The sequence below is a fragment of the Corvus cornix genome, chromosome 9 (genome assembly GCF_000738735.6).
Source record: "Corvus cornix cornix isolate S_Up_H32 chromosome 9, ASM73873v5, whole genome shotgun sequence".
NCBI lineage: Eukaryota > Metazoa > Chordata > Aves > Passeriformes > Corvidae > Corvus > Corvus cornix.
In genome coordinates this window covers 9085729-9099515 of record NC_046339.1, presented here as the reverse complement: position 1 = coordinate 9099515, position 13787 = coordinate 9085729, and the positions used below count along the sequence as shown (strand labels likewise).

Sequence of the window (13787 nt, the reverse complement as noted above, 5' to 3'; positions counted from 1 at the left end):
AATACCTCTTTCTTACCTTGCTGCAGACATCAGTTTGGATCTGGTGGCATCAAGAAATTAGGCCTAACCCAGGTCTGGTGCTTTTACTATCAAAGTCCTCAATTAAGTATTGAATAGTACCAGATGCAGGACAGAATCCTATTCAGTGTATCTTTCCAGTTTTACATGGTACTGTTCATACACATTTCCTGACGTTTCCATGAAGTTTTATCAAGCTTCAGACACACCACATTTCCACAGAGTTCGTGAGATAGTGTCAAAGCCACATTAAAGAGCAGTAAATTACATTAACAGCTTCTCTTCTGAAAACAGACCTCTAGCAATGTCATCAAACAGAACTAAGTAACTTTGACATTATTTGGAGAGCACTGACTCTGTTTTCCTCCCAGTGCTTACAATTTGATTATTTGCAAGATATTCTGAGAAGTGCAATCAGGCTGACTGATTTATAACACTGCAACTTCTCTTACCTTCTGAAGACAAGGAAATGTTTGACCTTTTCCCATCCTCCACAGGTTTTCATAGATAATTGCTAATAGCTCTGAGGTTGATACTGTTCCCCTAAGTGCCCTGGGATGAATCAGCTCAGCCAATTTGAAAACATCACATTTATCTAGCTATTTTCTAACTTCTCCTTCCTAACCTAGACAGAAGTCTTGCCTGAACACCAGTGATGTTGAATGCATTGGCCATTTTCATTGACAATAAAAGCCAAAAAAGCCATTAAGTTTCCCATCTGCCAGAGAGCCTTCCTGATATACTGCAGTTTTGAGAAAACACCAGTTTCCTTTTTCCTCATTACACTACTTGAAATACAGAATTTTTTTCTTTTCTACTTATATTTGCTTTGCATATAAACTTTCAGTGAAAAGGATGTCAGATGAGCATCACAGATTCATAAGGCTCTGAGCCTCTCCAAGAGCTACATGAACCCAAAATCTTCAGATTTTCCTCTCTGCATTTTCTGTATTTTCCTTTATAGCCAGACTTCCCCCTATATTCTTGAGCAGGTGCAAACACCACTACAAAAATGGAGCCTGAGGAAGATATGAGAAATAACATAGAAGCAAATGAAGAATATAAGAGAGAGGAATGAAGGATATGCGTGTGAGGGGGTGTCTCCAAGACACCCCTTAAAGCTCAGCAGCCTGATTGGAGGTGACACCACACAGCCAAAGCTGAGAGGGTTGGCACATACTTCATGTGTGGGAGCTGGGCTTCTCTCAAATCTACTCTCAGCTTCGTTGGCCTTCTGTGGCAGTATCAGCCAGGTTTTAAAAAGGCTTTAAAAGCTCAAAAAGACCAGGCTTTATTAGAAGATAAGCTCAAGTGACTCACTTTTAAAATAGGTCAGGCAGGAACAGAAATGCAAAGGCTCTGAAAAGCACAGCTCTCCCATCTTGGTGCTGTGAGCTTCCCTCTGACATCCTGCTGCTGCCATGGCTCATGTGCTGGGCTCTCATCCCCTGGACATTTCTGCACAATGGAATAGAAACCAACAACGAGCTGCTCCTGTCACAGGCACCAATAACCTGCCCAAATACGACATGCAGTTTCCCTCTGAAGCACCCTGTGTGTCTCCTCTTGCACACCTGCACAAGTGGTGTTTATGCCCTGTTTTGGGCTGTGCCATTCCTACTGGTTCAGGGAACTCAACCTGCTCTGGGTGCGTACGGGCTGTCCTGGCCATGATTCCATCCCAGGCTCATTTTTGAGCTTCCCTTTTGGAAGGATATCTGGGGAAGCACATGGCCATCAGGAGCGACAGCATCACAAAGAAGTGATGTTAGTGCTTGTAGGGCTACTGATGTTTCCAGCTTCATTTCTAAGCAACAATGACAGCTCCAACATCCCCAAATCACAGTGGTTTCGGCTTTGCCTTATCTTCCCATGCACACATGCAAATCCACACAGACTTTGGCATCAGTTTTTATCAGGGCACAGTTTTCTGTCACATAAAATGTCAGGATGTGCTCTTCCATATTTCACTAGTGCTATCCTGCCATTTAATTTAATAACAGCTAAATATCAAGTGGTTACTATTTTGATGCCGTGTTCCATCAGCTATTGAATTAGAAATAATGAGACAGGTCTAAATTTGTGATTCATGGTGAACTGCTGGAACTAATCTCAATCACACAGTGGATGACATCGAGTGATAACTGATTTAACAGATGATCATCTGTTCAGCTGTCCTGTCCTCTCTCATAGAAACAGGAACATTAATAAAGGACAAGTTCACTTACACTTTACACAACTTTTCCAGTCAATATAAATACTTAACATAGGAACCAATTTTTAAATTTTCTACTAATTATAGATTACTTAATTGCATTTGATTCGTGTTTGTGTATATGGCAAGCCTTTGTGGCTTCAGGAAGCTAATCTGCTGAGGTGTTTAAAAAGTATCTTTGGCATTTTCCATGAACATTTTTCAATTTACCATCATCTGTAACCAAAGCAGGTTCCTCACCCAAAGTGCCCCTTGGGAAGTCCTTGCACCTGGTGTAGCAGCCTCCCAGTGCTGATCCTAACAGGAGTCAGGCATGGGAGCACACTGTTACCCTATTAGAAAAGACTTTCCAAAAACTGACTTGTCAGACTTTTAAAATGCTAAAAGTATGTGCCCTAAAAGAAATCTTCTCTCTGTATCTTCACTCTTCACCAGGTTTCAGCCTGCACATTTCCACTACTTGACTCAGTAATTATCTGCCAGGTTTAAAGATGCCTTACACATATTCTGCTGCATCAAATCTAGAAATTCTCAGTGAGCTGTAAGTCATCTATAAATAAAACCAGTTGTTAATTTTTCCTTCATATCTTTTATTAGTGACCATCAACAGAAAGTTGACTGAAATGTTGCTGTTGATGGTAGTGACCTCAAGAGGCACAATTTTCCAGGTATATTTTCCCAACTTTCTTTTGGAAACATGATAATGAATGAATTCATTATCAGAGATAATGAATGTATTTTTGAAGTCTGGCAGTCAATTTTGTCATTTGCTCAGTAGTGTCACAGATTTATACCTGCCAGGCCAGACAGCAACTGCAAGATGCCTTTAGGGCTGAGAATGATGGTGTCCTACAGATCAAAAGAACTTTTACCACAAAAAAGATCACCTTCATGAGCAGGTAAGAGAGTCTAAATGAAATTATCTATTGAAGTCAAAAGGCGGCTTTTGGACTAGAAATTCAAATCCAAGACAAAAAGCATTATATAGTCTCAAGATATACATTCAGAAAAATAAGAAAGATGTCTCATAGATGGTCTGTGACACACTGCACATGTCCAGCCTAGCGTGGAATGGCACAAACCCTGTAGGGGTGGGGCTGCAGTGTGCCCCCCAGAAGGGGCTCAGTGCTGATCTTGCTCACGCCCTCGGGGAGCCGGAAGGTGAACGCCCGCAGCAAGCTGGCAAAGAAAATGAAGAGCTCGGTCCTTGCTAAGTGCTCCCCCAAACACACCCGGTGCCCTGCAGAGGGAAGAGGGGAAGGACAGTGAGTAAATAACCCTGACCCAACAGCAACTGTATTCGTCCTCACACAGTGCAAAGGTATTTTTGCCAAGTCCAGAATTTTTGTAGGACTAAATGCAACCAATGACGCAAAGCTTCATGTAATTCTTCTTTCAAAGAATTTTATCTGCAGCTATAGATAACCGTGTACCCCTTCTGCTCCCTCCAATTACCTCAAAGGCCTCATCTTCATTTGGCTGACAACTTTAGAGGAATTCATGTAAATGAAGAATAAGGACCTGCTTTTCATGGGGGGTGTCATGTTCTGGTGTTGAATGCATAAAGAATCAAGAGGGCTGCTTGAAAGTGCTTTCCATATATATGTCTGGTATGAAATGAGTGCCCGAAATCAATAGCCACAATCATTAGCAGAGAATTTCCTTCCAAAAATAAGGCAAGTTAGATGTATATGTTTGTCAGGACACCTCCTATTTTCCATGTTATTATTTGTTCAGTAGAATATATGTTACTGAAAGTAACCATGTTGATTTAAGCACTGTTTTCCACAGAAAGATTTAGAATAGACAACTAATAGGTTTTTAATAGACATCTTCATTCTACAGTCCCAATCCAAACTGTTGATGTTTGTGCTGTAGCTCACTTACCTATTGAGAATGGTAAGAATGCTTCTTGGGCCACAAAGTTTCCATCCTTATCCAAGAAGTGACCAGGGTTGAACTGGCGAGGTGTTTCCCACTGCTCTGGGTCATACAAAGATGAAGCAATATTTGGAAGAACTATGGTGCCCTGAAAGGAAAAAAATCATTCATTCTGTTCCTTGTTCACATTCAGACCACGACCTGAAGGCATCAAGCCCCCCTTCTGTTGGAGAATACCCTGGCACAAAGAGATTTTAATCCACACCTTGCTCTACTGATGCAGAAAAGGTCGGTAGCAACTGGAAAACTGTCTTACCTTTTTGAGGGGAAAGCCAAGCAAGGTTGTGTTCCTCACACACACCCTGGGCATGCCAACTGAGATGATGTTGCTGAAGCGCTGGATCTCATGAACCACAGCATTTGTGTAGGGCAGTTCTCTCCGATCCTCATAGCAGATTAACTTGGAGGGACCCAGAACAGCATCCAGCTCCTTCTGCACTTTCTCTGTGGAAAATATTCACTGTTTCAGGCAGAAAAACATATCAAGTGTTTTCAATAATTTCATTTTTGAAGACATTTCCCATTTAGAACTATGAGAACAACACCATAATTAATATAGAAATGTAAGTAACTTTTTATAAAGAAAATTAAAGTAGCAGGATGTTCCAACAGCTGAAATATATGAGAATTCTGCTTCTGGGTCAGAAGTTATTTGATCGCAGATTAAGAAAAGACATTTGTTGCTCAAATATTTAAAACTAAGTGTTATCTTACTACCACAAATCCAAGAGATAACAGTTTGGGTTTTCTTTTGCCTAGGTGCCTCAAACACCTACAGCCAGTTAGAACATTAGGCTCACAGCTCTTTGAAAACCAGGTGAGTCTGAGCCTTAAAAGTCTAATTCCTGTTAAAAGGAAATGGTTCTTACATAGGGTGTCTGTTAAGTGAAGCCATGCCAAGTAGAACAAGGTCCAAATACCATTTAAAAAATGGATCTACTGCTTGGTATCTGCCTTTTAATCAAGAACAGCATGTTTTAAATTACTTATTGCACAGGAGCTTTGGGAACATTAACAAAAATAAAACCTTTGATTTATAAACTTCAAGAGAGGCAGTACACACCTAATAAAAATACCTTAGATTTTTAATAAATGATCCTGTGTTTTTCCAGGCCTTTTGAAGCAACAGTAAGATGCAGGGAAGTTCCTTCTGCGTTGATCAGTCTGTGCCCATTCACATCAAGCCTGCCCCGTGACTGCCAGCAGTCCTTCATTAAACTAACATCAGAGATTTAAGCACCTTACAGAATTTAAAATGTATATTCAGAAATATTTTTAAGTAGACTTCTTTCTGTGAAGAAGTATCTTGCAGAAGCACGTGACTACTTGAGAATCCAAGTAGTTTGAAGTAATCAGTCACTGCATTATATAAACACACATTTCTATTCCCAATTCAGTGATGAGGCAAAAGGCCAAACTTCTCCTTATGGTACAGAGTGGAACATTGTCACTGGATGTCACCACAGGCAAAGTATGAATGGGTTCAAAAAGAAGCCACCAATTAATTAAATGAGGACAGATATAGTGGTGTCAGCTCCTTCTGAGAGCCTTGATGTAATGTATTACTCAAGAAGCTCAGGAAGGATTACTCTGCACATACTCTGCTTTCCCAAATATGTGCAAGGCATCATATTTAGTATAAAATTGTACAGGTGAGTCAGTGCTTTCATAACCTTAATTAGAGTAAGTGATAACAAAACATGTGATGACATGAGATTAAACAGAATTTCTTCCCTGAGAGCTACAAGTTCAGTGATTTTTTCTTATTTTCATCTTTTTCCTCCATTTAAAATCCTGTTCTCCTCTGGGTATTTGCACATATTCTGCAACCTAACAGTGAGATTTCTGTTATCCATCATTAAACAGTCTTCTTCCTTTGGTTTTTATTCAGTGCTCTATGAAAGGGATTGGTGGTTATTTAAAAACTAGACTTAAAACCAAACTTCTTAAATACACATAAATGTAACAGAAGAGCCATCTCTTTCCTCTCCTGACTGAAACAATTTCTGTGACAAAAAATTCAAATACATCACAGACTTAATTTAATCCCTGGATCTACTGATGCTGCCTAGGGCAGACCTACAAGTACAAAAAGGTACTTGTGCCACTAGGCATGTATCAGTATCTAGGAATAATCTCTGATCCATGAAAATGTTATGACTTGGCTTTTCTATTGCATGACAGATATTTGTGATGTGTTTATCTATTCACCTTGGATGTCTGGATTTGCCACCATATAGACCAGGCCCCAGTTCAAAGTAGTGCTTGATGTCTCTGATCCGCCCAAGAAAAGGTCATTTATAGAATAAACCATGTTGTCTTCATTGTATGTTGACTTGGGTTCATCTTTGGACTGCAAATTATATGAAAAGTTAGAGGCTTATACATGAAAGTTAAGAAAAAACAGAATAGGATTAATTGTGATTTTATAACTGGTTCCAAGCTGCAGTGTCTTCTCCTTATAGGACAATACAGAAAGACTGCTAAGCAATGTTAGACACCACAGATGACTATCAACACAAAAACTAACATTTCACAAACAGACAAGCCGTGTTTATTCCACTCTTAATCATGAAGCTGAATCACATGTTAAATCACAGCTAGGGGAAAAAAAAAGGATTACTGGCTTAATGTGCAAATAGAGGTTAATTTAGAATGTTTCATAAGTAAGTCTTCCTCTAAAGATGTGTGCCAGTGTGTCATTCTTCATGTCTCAAGTCATAGTCCACAACTCAGTTGCTCTACCAAGCAATACAATGACCAGGCAGTGAACACTGGGCTGTGTAAAGTTCTTAACCTGTGGCATTCAGGTTTCTTCTACACAGCAAGGGCACAATGAATCACGTGCAGCTGTCTGGGGTTTTACAGTTTTCAATTAGGAGTGTGAGGATGTGTGTGTGTATACACTGAAATTATAAAAGAACACAGTTATGGTTTGGGGGAATTCATTGTCTATATTTAGGGAGGCTATGCTCAGGGTGTTGAACCTTTCTCTTGCCAGTGGAGCAATTGAAAAGAAGGAGGGATGTTTCTCCCTGCTGTAATATCATCTAATCGTTTTTTTATTGCCCCTGTTCATCTATTACAGACAGTTCAATTTTTTTGATGAACAAACTTGGATGATTTCCACCCAGCAGAGTCCCAGAAGAGCTCACTGAAACAATTTCTGGTATACTGATGTTCAAGTCTCATAAATCCTAGAACAGCAATGAAAAGCTTTAGAAGCAGTCAAATGCTTTCGAAGGCCAGGTGTGTTACTGTGCTGGTTTCAAAAAAAAATTTAAAACAAGAGGATCCAAGAAGCTAGAAGCCATTTAGGCTGACATCCACACCAGACATAAGAATATAGCAGCTGGTGTGGGAATTGATCAATAAAGAATTATCAGGGAGAGGTAGGTGAGTGCCTGCAGGTTGTGGCCGCCTCTGTTGCTGCTACCAGCACATGACAGTGGTGAAGGGGACACTGGCTGTGCCTGCAGGACAGCACTGCCACCAGGAGCAACCATCACTGCCCCCTTCCTGAGGACCTTTGTCTCTCTGGGCCACCCTTGCCTTGCCACCCCCAAGTCACATCAGTCTCGTCTTGCCACTTCCTCCCCTTTCTCCTTTTTCTTCCTGTCACCAAGCAGAACGGGAGGAGGAAAATACCCTGCTGCAGTGGAGGAGAGGAGAAAGGAAAAGTGATTAAGTGGAGGTAGGAGTCACAAGGGGGAAGGGCAGCTGCCAGTCCGCAGATCAGGGCTGTGGTCCAATTGCCAAGAGATTTGTACAAAGTGATCTTGGTATGGTCTAGAAAAGGGAGAGATCGTGTGCACGACTCCTACAGCCCTTCAAAGCCCTATGGATTCCCACCTACCTCTACTATGCCTGCCTGACCATAATGCCTTTAGCTGTCCCAGTTCCTTTGTCTGCTTGGAACTCCACTGACCCTGGCACTTTCCTCTTCTCCAGCCTTGTCAGAAACACTGCTGACTCCTAGGTTATTTCTCCATAAAATGTTCTCAAAATCCAAATGTCCTCTTGCAAGTTCTCTTGGCAAACTTTTATCAGCCAAATATCATATCCAGAACATCCCACTCTGTCTTCCAAAGGCCTTCTCAGTTCTCTTGTTGTTCATTTAGTAATTCAGTATTTTTTCCTGGAGACCTTCAATCATTTTGCAACTTGTGCCAACTAAAAAAAAAAAATGCAGTGTATTAACCTGCCCTTTAATGAAAGGATTGCAAGGTGCTGTGACATATCAATGATCAGAAAGCATTAAGGAAGGGCCTGGTCATTGGATTCACATTACAATGTCTAAAAAAGTAAGAGACTGTGATGATTTCAAGTGGTTGGGTTGATTCAGTAGTCCATGTTTACCTTTTCCCCCATGACTGTATGATTGGGCAGAACAAACTTACTTTTTCAATGTGATCCATGTAGAAGTCAATGAAATCCTGCAGTTCCTCTGGCATCCCGTGCTCTGTGTGCATTTGGATCTCTCTCCGTGTAAAGTTGCTCAGGACATCATAACAAGCCAACGCCTTCTTATGAGGCCCAGGGAGATGGCTCATCAGCCAGGGGAAGATTTCATAGAGCTGTGGGAGTGACACACAAGGGGTACTGCAAAGTCTCTACCATAAGAAAATGCACTAGGAGGGCCTGCTACAAAGAGAGGTAATATTCATGTTAGCTTGGAATTAGGACCTCATTAATAAAATACCCTGACAAAGACTGCACTTAGGCTTTCAAGCTGCGAAAAGTAAACGATACAATTTCTAGTTTTGATGGTAAGATTCAGAGTTCTACAGGCTTTCAGCTTGATCACAAGCCAAATTAGAATTACTTTAACTAGAATGAACGGTATTCATCTACGCAGTTATTCATGCCTTCAATTGCTATGAACTGCATTCAGGCATTTTAAAAGTGAACTCCTGCCCTCCAGTGGAGAATACCGGGAGGGGAGAAGCAATAATTGGAAATTCCTCACCAGCATGGTGAGAAACCCAAAGCAAGGGCTGGCTCCCAGTGCCTGCTTTACAGGCTGGGTAACCCCCAAAATACTCTCTACCAATCGAGCTCTCAAGGTTCCTCCATGAAATTTCAAATATCTGAAACCCAGAAAAGCTAAGGAACAGCTACCTGACAATTTTGGGTACTCCCCTCTAGAAAGAAAGAAAGGGTTAGCTGACACAACCAGATTATTTTTTTCCATCTGTCTTACCATTTGGGAAAATCTGGCATGAGAAATAGTTGATTTCTACCTTTTCTGATAGCTAGAAAGTTAATTCTGGTTTCCAGCCTACATTTATGCCTGGATAATTTGTATATTCTTGTATCTGCAAGATATAATGTTCTCGTAATAGTTCTTTTCTGCTCAAAATATAATTCCATTGTTTATGTATCAGCAAAATTGTTATCCTTTCTCAGCCTTCATTTTGCTGAGTTCTTCTTGTACTCTCTTAATCACACCACAGAAAGAACATTCACTGGAGTGTGGTTGAATTAGATAGACTATACTTGTGTCTTCTTGGGAAATCAGTTCTTACAGTCAGACATCCAATTATCAATTAATGATTGTCTTATCACAAAAAAAAAGTTCTAGTCCAGCCCTTGGTAAATTCACATAGAACTTCATATCCCTTTTGGCTAGTTCCATCTCTGGTAATTTTTTACTTGCAAAATGTGTTCAGAACCCTTAGATACAACTGTGGTCTGACTAATCACACAAAATTGCCCAGATTACAGGCATTCCTACTCCCAAATGTCCACTCTCTCCAGCTACTCTGGCACTCCAGCTGTAACTGGAATTTAGCTGTCAGTATTTAAGTCAGGAAATGAGTCCATCCACCTTCCGGGGTACCAGTTGTGCTAAAACTCCTCCTCCATTCTGGAGAGGCCCAATCACAGTGTGCCCCTGTTCAGTGCCTGACAGCATGAGATCCAGGTAAGAAATGGGGATGCAGCAATATCCACTTTTTTGCTTATTACTGAGTACTCTTTGCATTTGGGAGGTGGGCAGATAGTGACCATCCCTCTGGAATGGTTTGAATCCCTGTTCTTATTTCCCAACAGTATCTTATTCACTGGACTAAATCAAATCAAAGCCAGGATAGGAAACAGAGAAGAAAAGGAGGTATGTTCTCTGTCCTAAAAGCAGGTCTCACCTGCCACCACTACACCCAACTTACAGGACCACAGCTAAATTAACCAGAAGGGAACCCAACCATAACTCAGTGAGAAGAATGCTCCATGGGATGTGGGAAGAAATCTGTATTGCAGGGATTGCTTATGGATTCTATATTAAAGAGTTACTCATAAGATGTATGGGACAACTTCAGCAGTGGAACCAGAACCAGAACTCCCAGGAAATTTTTAATTACATCTGTGCAAAGCAGGCCTCTAGTGTCAGGTGGATCCTTGGCTCCCAGATAACTTGATTGCGAAGCTTGCAGTTATATTTGCTATCTTAGCATTTCCTGCCTTCTGCTGCCTGTGCCTGGAGCTGCTCCTCACTCAGGGTGAAGGAGTGGAATTTCTCTGGGAAGTCTTCAAGTCTGTCTTACAGAAGAAATGGAGATAAGTAGCCCCAGGCAAAAAACTTAGGTATTTGACTCATTCCTCTCTCTGTTGACTGTGTATAGAACAGTGTTTAAACCTGGCACGTGAATCACACTTTCAGAACTGATATTTAATATTTAGGAATCATGATATCCAGTGCAGGAACCTGTGGTGCACATGGGTTGAGAAACCAAGTAACAATCATGACCCAGGAGAAGTCCATGAACCTGTGCCTTACTGCAAAGATTTAGGGGCAAACTACCACAGTACCCAAACACAGGACAACGAACACAAATGCCCGAGGCTGGCATGTGGAGCTTCACTATCACTCTTTGAGAGAGTGCACTGCCCAGTAAAACTGCGTGGGGCATCACTCACCCATTCTAAAACTTTTGCCTGACAGACAGCTCTTCAATCTGCATTTCTCACTCTCTGTCTTATTCAGAAAAATACGACAGATCATTCACTTACATGATGAATAAAGCTGCCCCCAAATTTGAAGAGATATTCTGTAGCTTTAATCAGCTCGTGAAAGGTCTCATCCTCTCTGGAGAAACGATGTCCAAACACAACAGCACAAATTACATTTGAGACAGAGTGGACCAGGGGGAAAGAAGGATCCACAGGTTTCCCTGCAACCACAATAATAAATGTCACTGTTAATATCTCCTGTTTTAGTGAGATCAGAGAATGTTCTAGGTTCCCCACAGAACTTTCAAGAAAGCATTGCATTTCTCAGAGAAGCAGCAATATTCTTTCAAAATTGTTGTATCAAACTGATTCCTCACAACCACATTGCAATCCCATAAGCCCAGGAATGTGTGGCACCCTAAAGAAATTCCAGATGTGTAAAATATTGCATCATATGATAGAGTAAATTTAGAGGTAAGGGAAAAAATTCTGTGCAAATTTGCTTTCTGGCAAAATCAAAATATGTCTCAGACATGGGAATGACTGAGAACACTATGGACAAAGGGAACCTGAGAGTAGAAGAGCAAGAAGAGAGGCAGCTTTATTCAGCAAGGACACAGAGGCATCCAAGGCTACTGTGTTTTGTCTGACCTTGCTAGAGACGTACAACCTCCAGGAACATAAAATGCTGTAAACTCCTTTCAACCGATTGTGTCAACAATATAATAACTAATTTTTAAGCAGTTATTTGAAACCTAATCCCAAGAAAACTATTTTGTGACTCTGGAATATATGACCATAAATCTCTATTTGTGTATGCATTGATGCAACTGCCCAACAGCCAAGGCACAATTCTGGTTAGCAACTTACTGTTCTGGGTTTTTTTCCCTACACACATGGTCACATCTCAATCTCTCCTAGCTCTTAAACCACAGGATTGGGCTCAATCTAATTATTTTTAATTGATACAATGCTAGTCACAGCATGTCCTGATTTGTTGTGCCTTTGCATAATGATCAGCATTAGGAAATCCAACTCACATGATCCCAACTGTGTTGATCATGGCAGAATCTTGTAATGAAGACAAGATTCTAGTCAGTGCTTTACAGAGTGTGTGCAAATGGCATTACAAGGCTTAATTCATCAGCACTGATTTTGCCTCTTTATGCACCAGCACCAAATATGCCCTTGAGGCAAAGGACATCATCATCCTGGGCTGCATTAGGAAATGAATTGCTGGCAGGCCAAGAGATGTAATCCTTCCCCTCTCATTAGCACTGAGACCCAGCCGAAGTGCTGATTCCAGTTCTGGAGACCCCAGTATGAGAGACATCAGCATATTAGAACAAGTTGAGCAAAGGGCCACAAGGAAAATTAAGGAATTGAAGTATCTGACGTGAGAGAAGCTGAGAGAGATGGACTATTTAGTCTGGAGAAGGGAAGGCTTAGGGAGATATCTAAATATGTATAAATACCTGGTGGAGGGGTATAAAGAACATAGAACCAGACTTTTCTCAGTGGTATCAGAAGAGGCAACAGGAAAAAATGTAAATACATTAAACTCTGTATAAACACAAGAAACATTTTTACTAGAGGCCTCCCTGAACAGTGGAACTGGTTACCCAGAGAGGTATTGAAGTCTCCATTGCTGCAGATATTTAAAACTCAGCCCTAAGAAACCTGCTCAGATTAACCGTTCTTTGAGTAGGGGTTAGACTAGACCATCTTCAGAGATCCATTTCCACTTAGGGTGTTCTATAATGTAGATAATATATAAGCTCCAGTTTTTCTTCTCAATTTTAGTAGTTTTGTTAATAATTTTGAGCAAGAATAGTCTCCTTGAAAACTCAAGAGGGACTGGGGGCTTTGCATTTTCAGTCCATTCCATATAGATGTTGTAAGACCCTGCGCACTCTCTTGTGCCCTAAGTTTCAGGATAGGACAGAGAAGTTCATGCACTAAAGACATCAGACTAATGACAGAAATGTATTGATATTTACTGCAGAGGTACCTTTCATACTTGCAAAGAAGTCTACCAGGTAGTGGGCTTCCTCTTGAACTCGATGCTCCAGACCTCTTTTCCCCAGACCAAGGTTGCGCAAAGTCCTCAGAGCAAACCTTCTCTGCTGTTTCCAGGTGTGACCAGTTGCCAACATAATTCCTGCATCCATTAAAGGAAGAGCTCTTTATCATTCTAATATTAATCGTAGACAAAGACTACGTTAAAGGATTTACTAAGCCACAGAACATAATCATACTCTTGCATTGCCTGTGAACACAAAGGCACCAAGGAACAGCTGTGACCTGTAATCATGTTGGCAGGGCTGAAATGGGCAAACTCAGCTGGGTAATAAGATGACTTGCAGGATTAAGTTTGATCCCAGACAACCAGATATCTCAGGATATCTCAGCTGCTTCTCTAGATGCTCTTTGTAGTGGTTGTCTCACACTCTGTGCTATACCTGAATCAGGGTAAGGATTCTCCATGAAGGGAAAAGGGGAAAGAGTCCACAGTCACTGCCCATGGTCAGGGAGAGAAGTTCCTGTCTGCAGGGCAGGAAAGTTCGGTATTTAGGCTTTGTGGCAGGCTTTGGGAATTTCTAGTGTGGTTGGTGGTATGAAACCTACAGCAAGATTGAAACAGAAGCACACTGAACGTCTA

At 41.1% G+C, this 13787-nt stretch overlaps 1 protein-coding gene across 4 annotated transcripts in view; it reads right to left on the bottom strand.

The window, feature by feature from the left end:
• LOC104687967 (cytochrome P450 2J2-like) overlaps positions 1–13787 on the bottom strand; it is a 40457-nt gene that overhangs the window by 24814 nt on the left and 1856 nt on the right. For 2 of the 4 annotated variants that reach the window (XM_010397251.4, XM_019284591.3), the window contains exons 3-9: positions 13137–13286; positions 11186–11346; positions 8575–8751; positions 6386–6527; positions 4431–4618; positions 4121–4262; positions 3316–3473 (exon numbers count right to left, since the gene is read on the bottom strand). In XM_010397251.4, the coding sequence (XP_010395553.2) occupies positions 3316–3473; positions 4121–4262; positions 4431–4618; positions 6386–6527; positions 8575–8751; positions 11186–11346; positions 13137–13286 (1118 nt within the window). Of the gene's footprint in view, positions 1–68; positions 1477–3294; positions 3474–4120; positions 4263–4430; positions 4619–6385; positions 6528–8574; positions 8752–11185; positions 11347–13136; positions 13287–13787 lie in introns of those variants that run through there. The other 2 variants (XM_019284588.3, XM_019284590.3) reach the window with 2 other exon arrangements.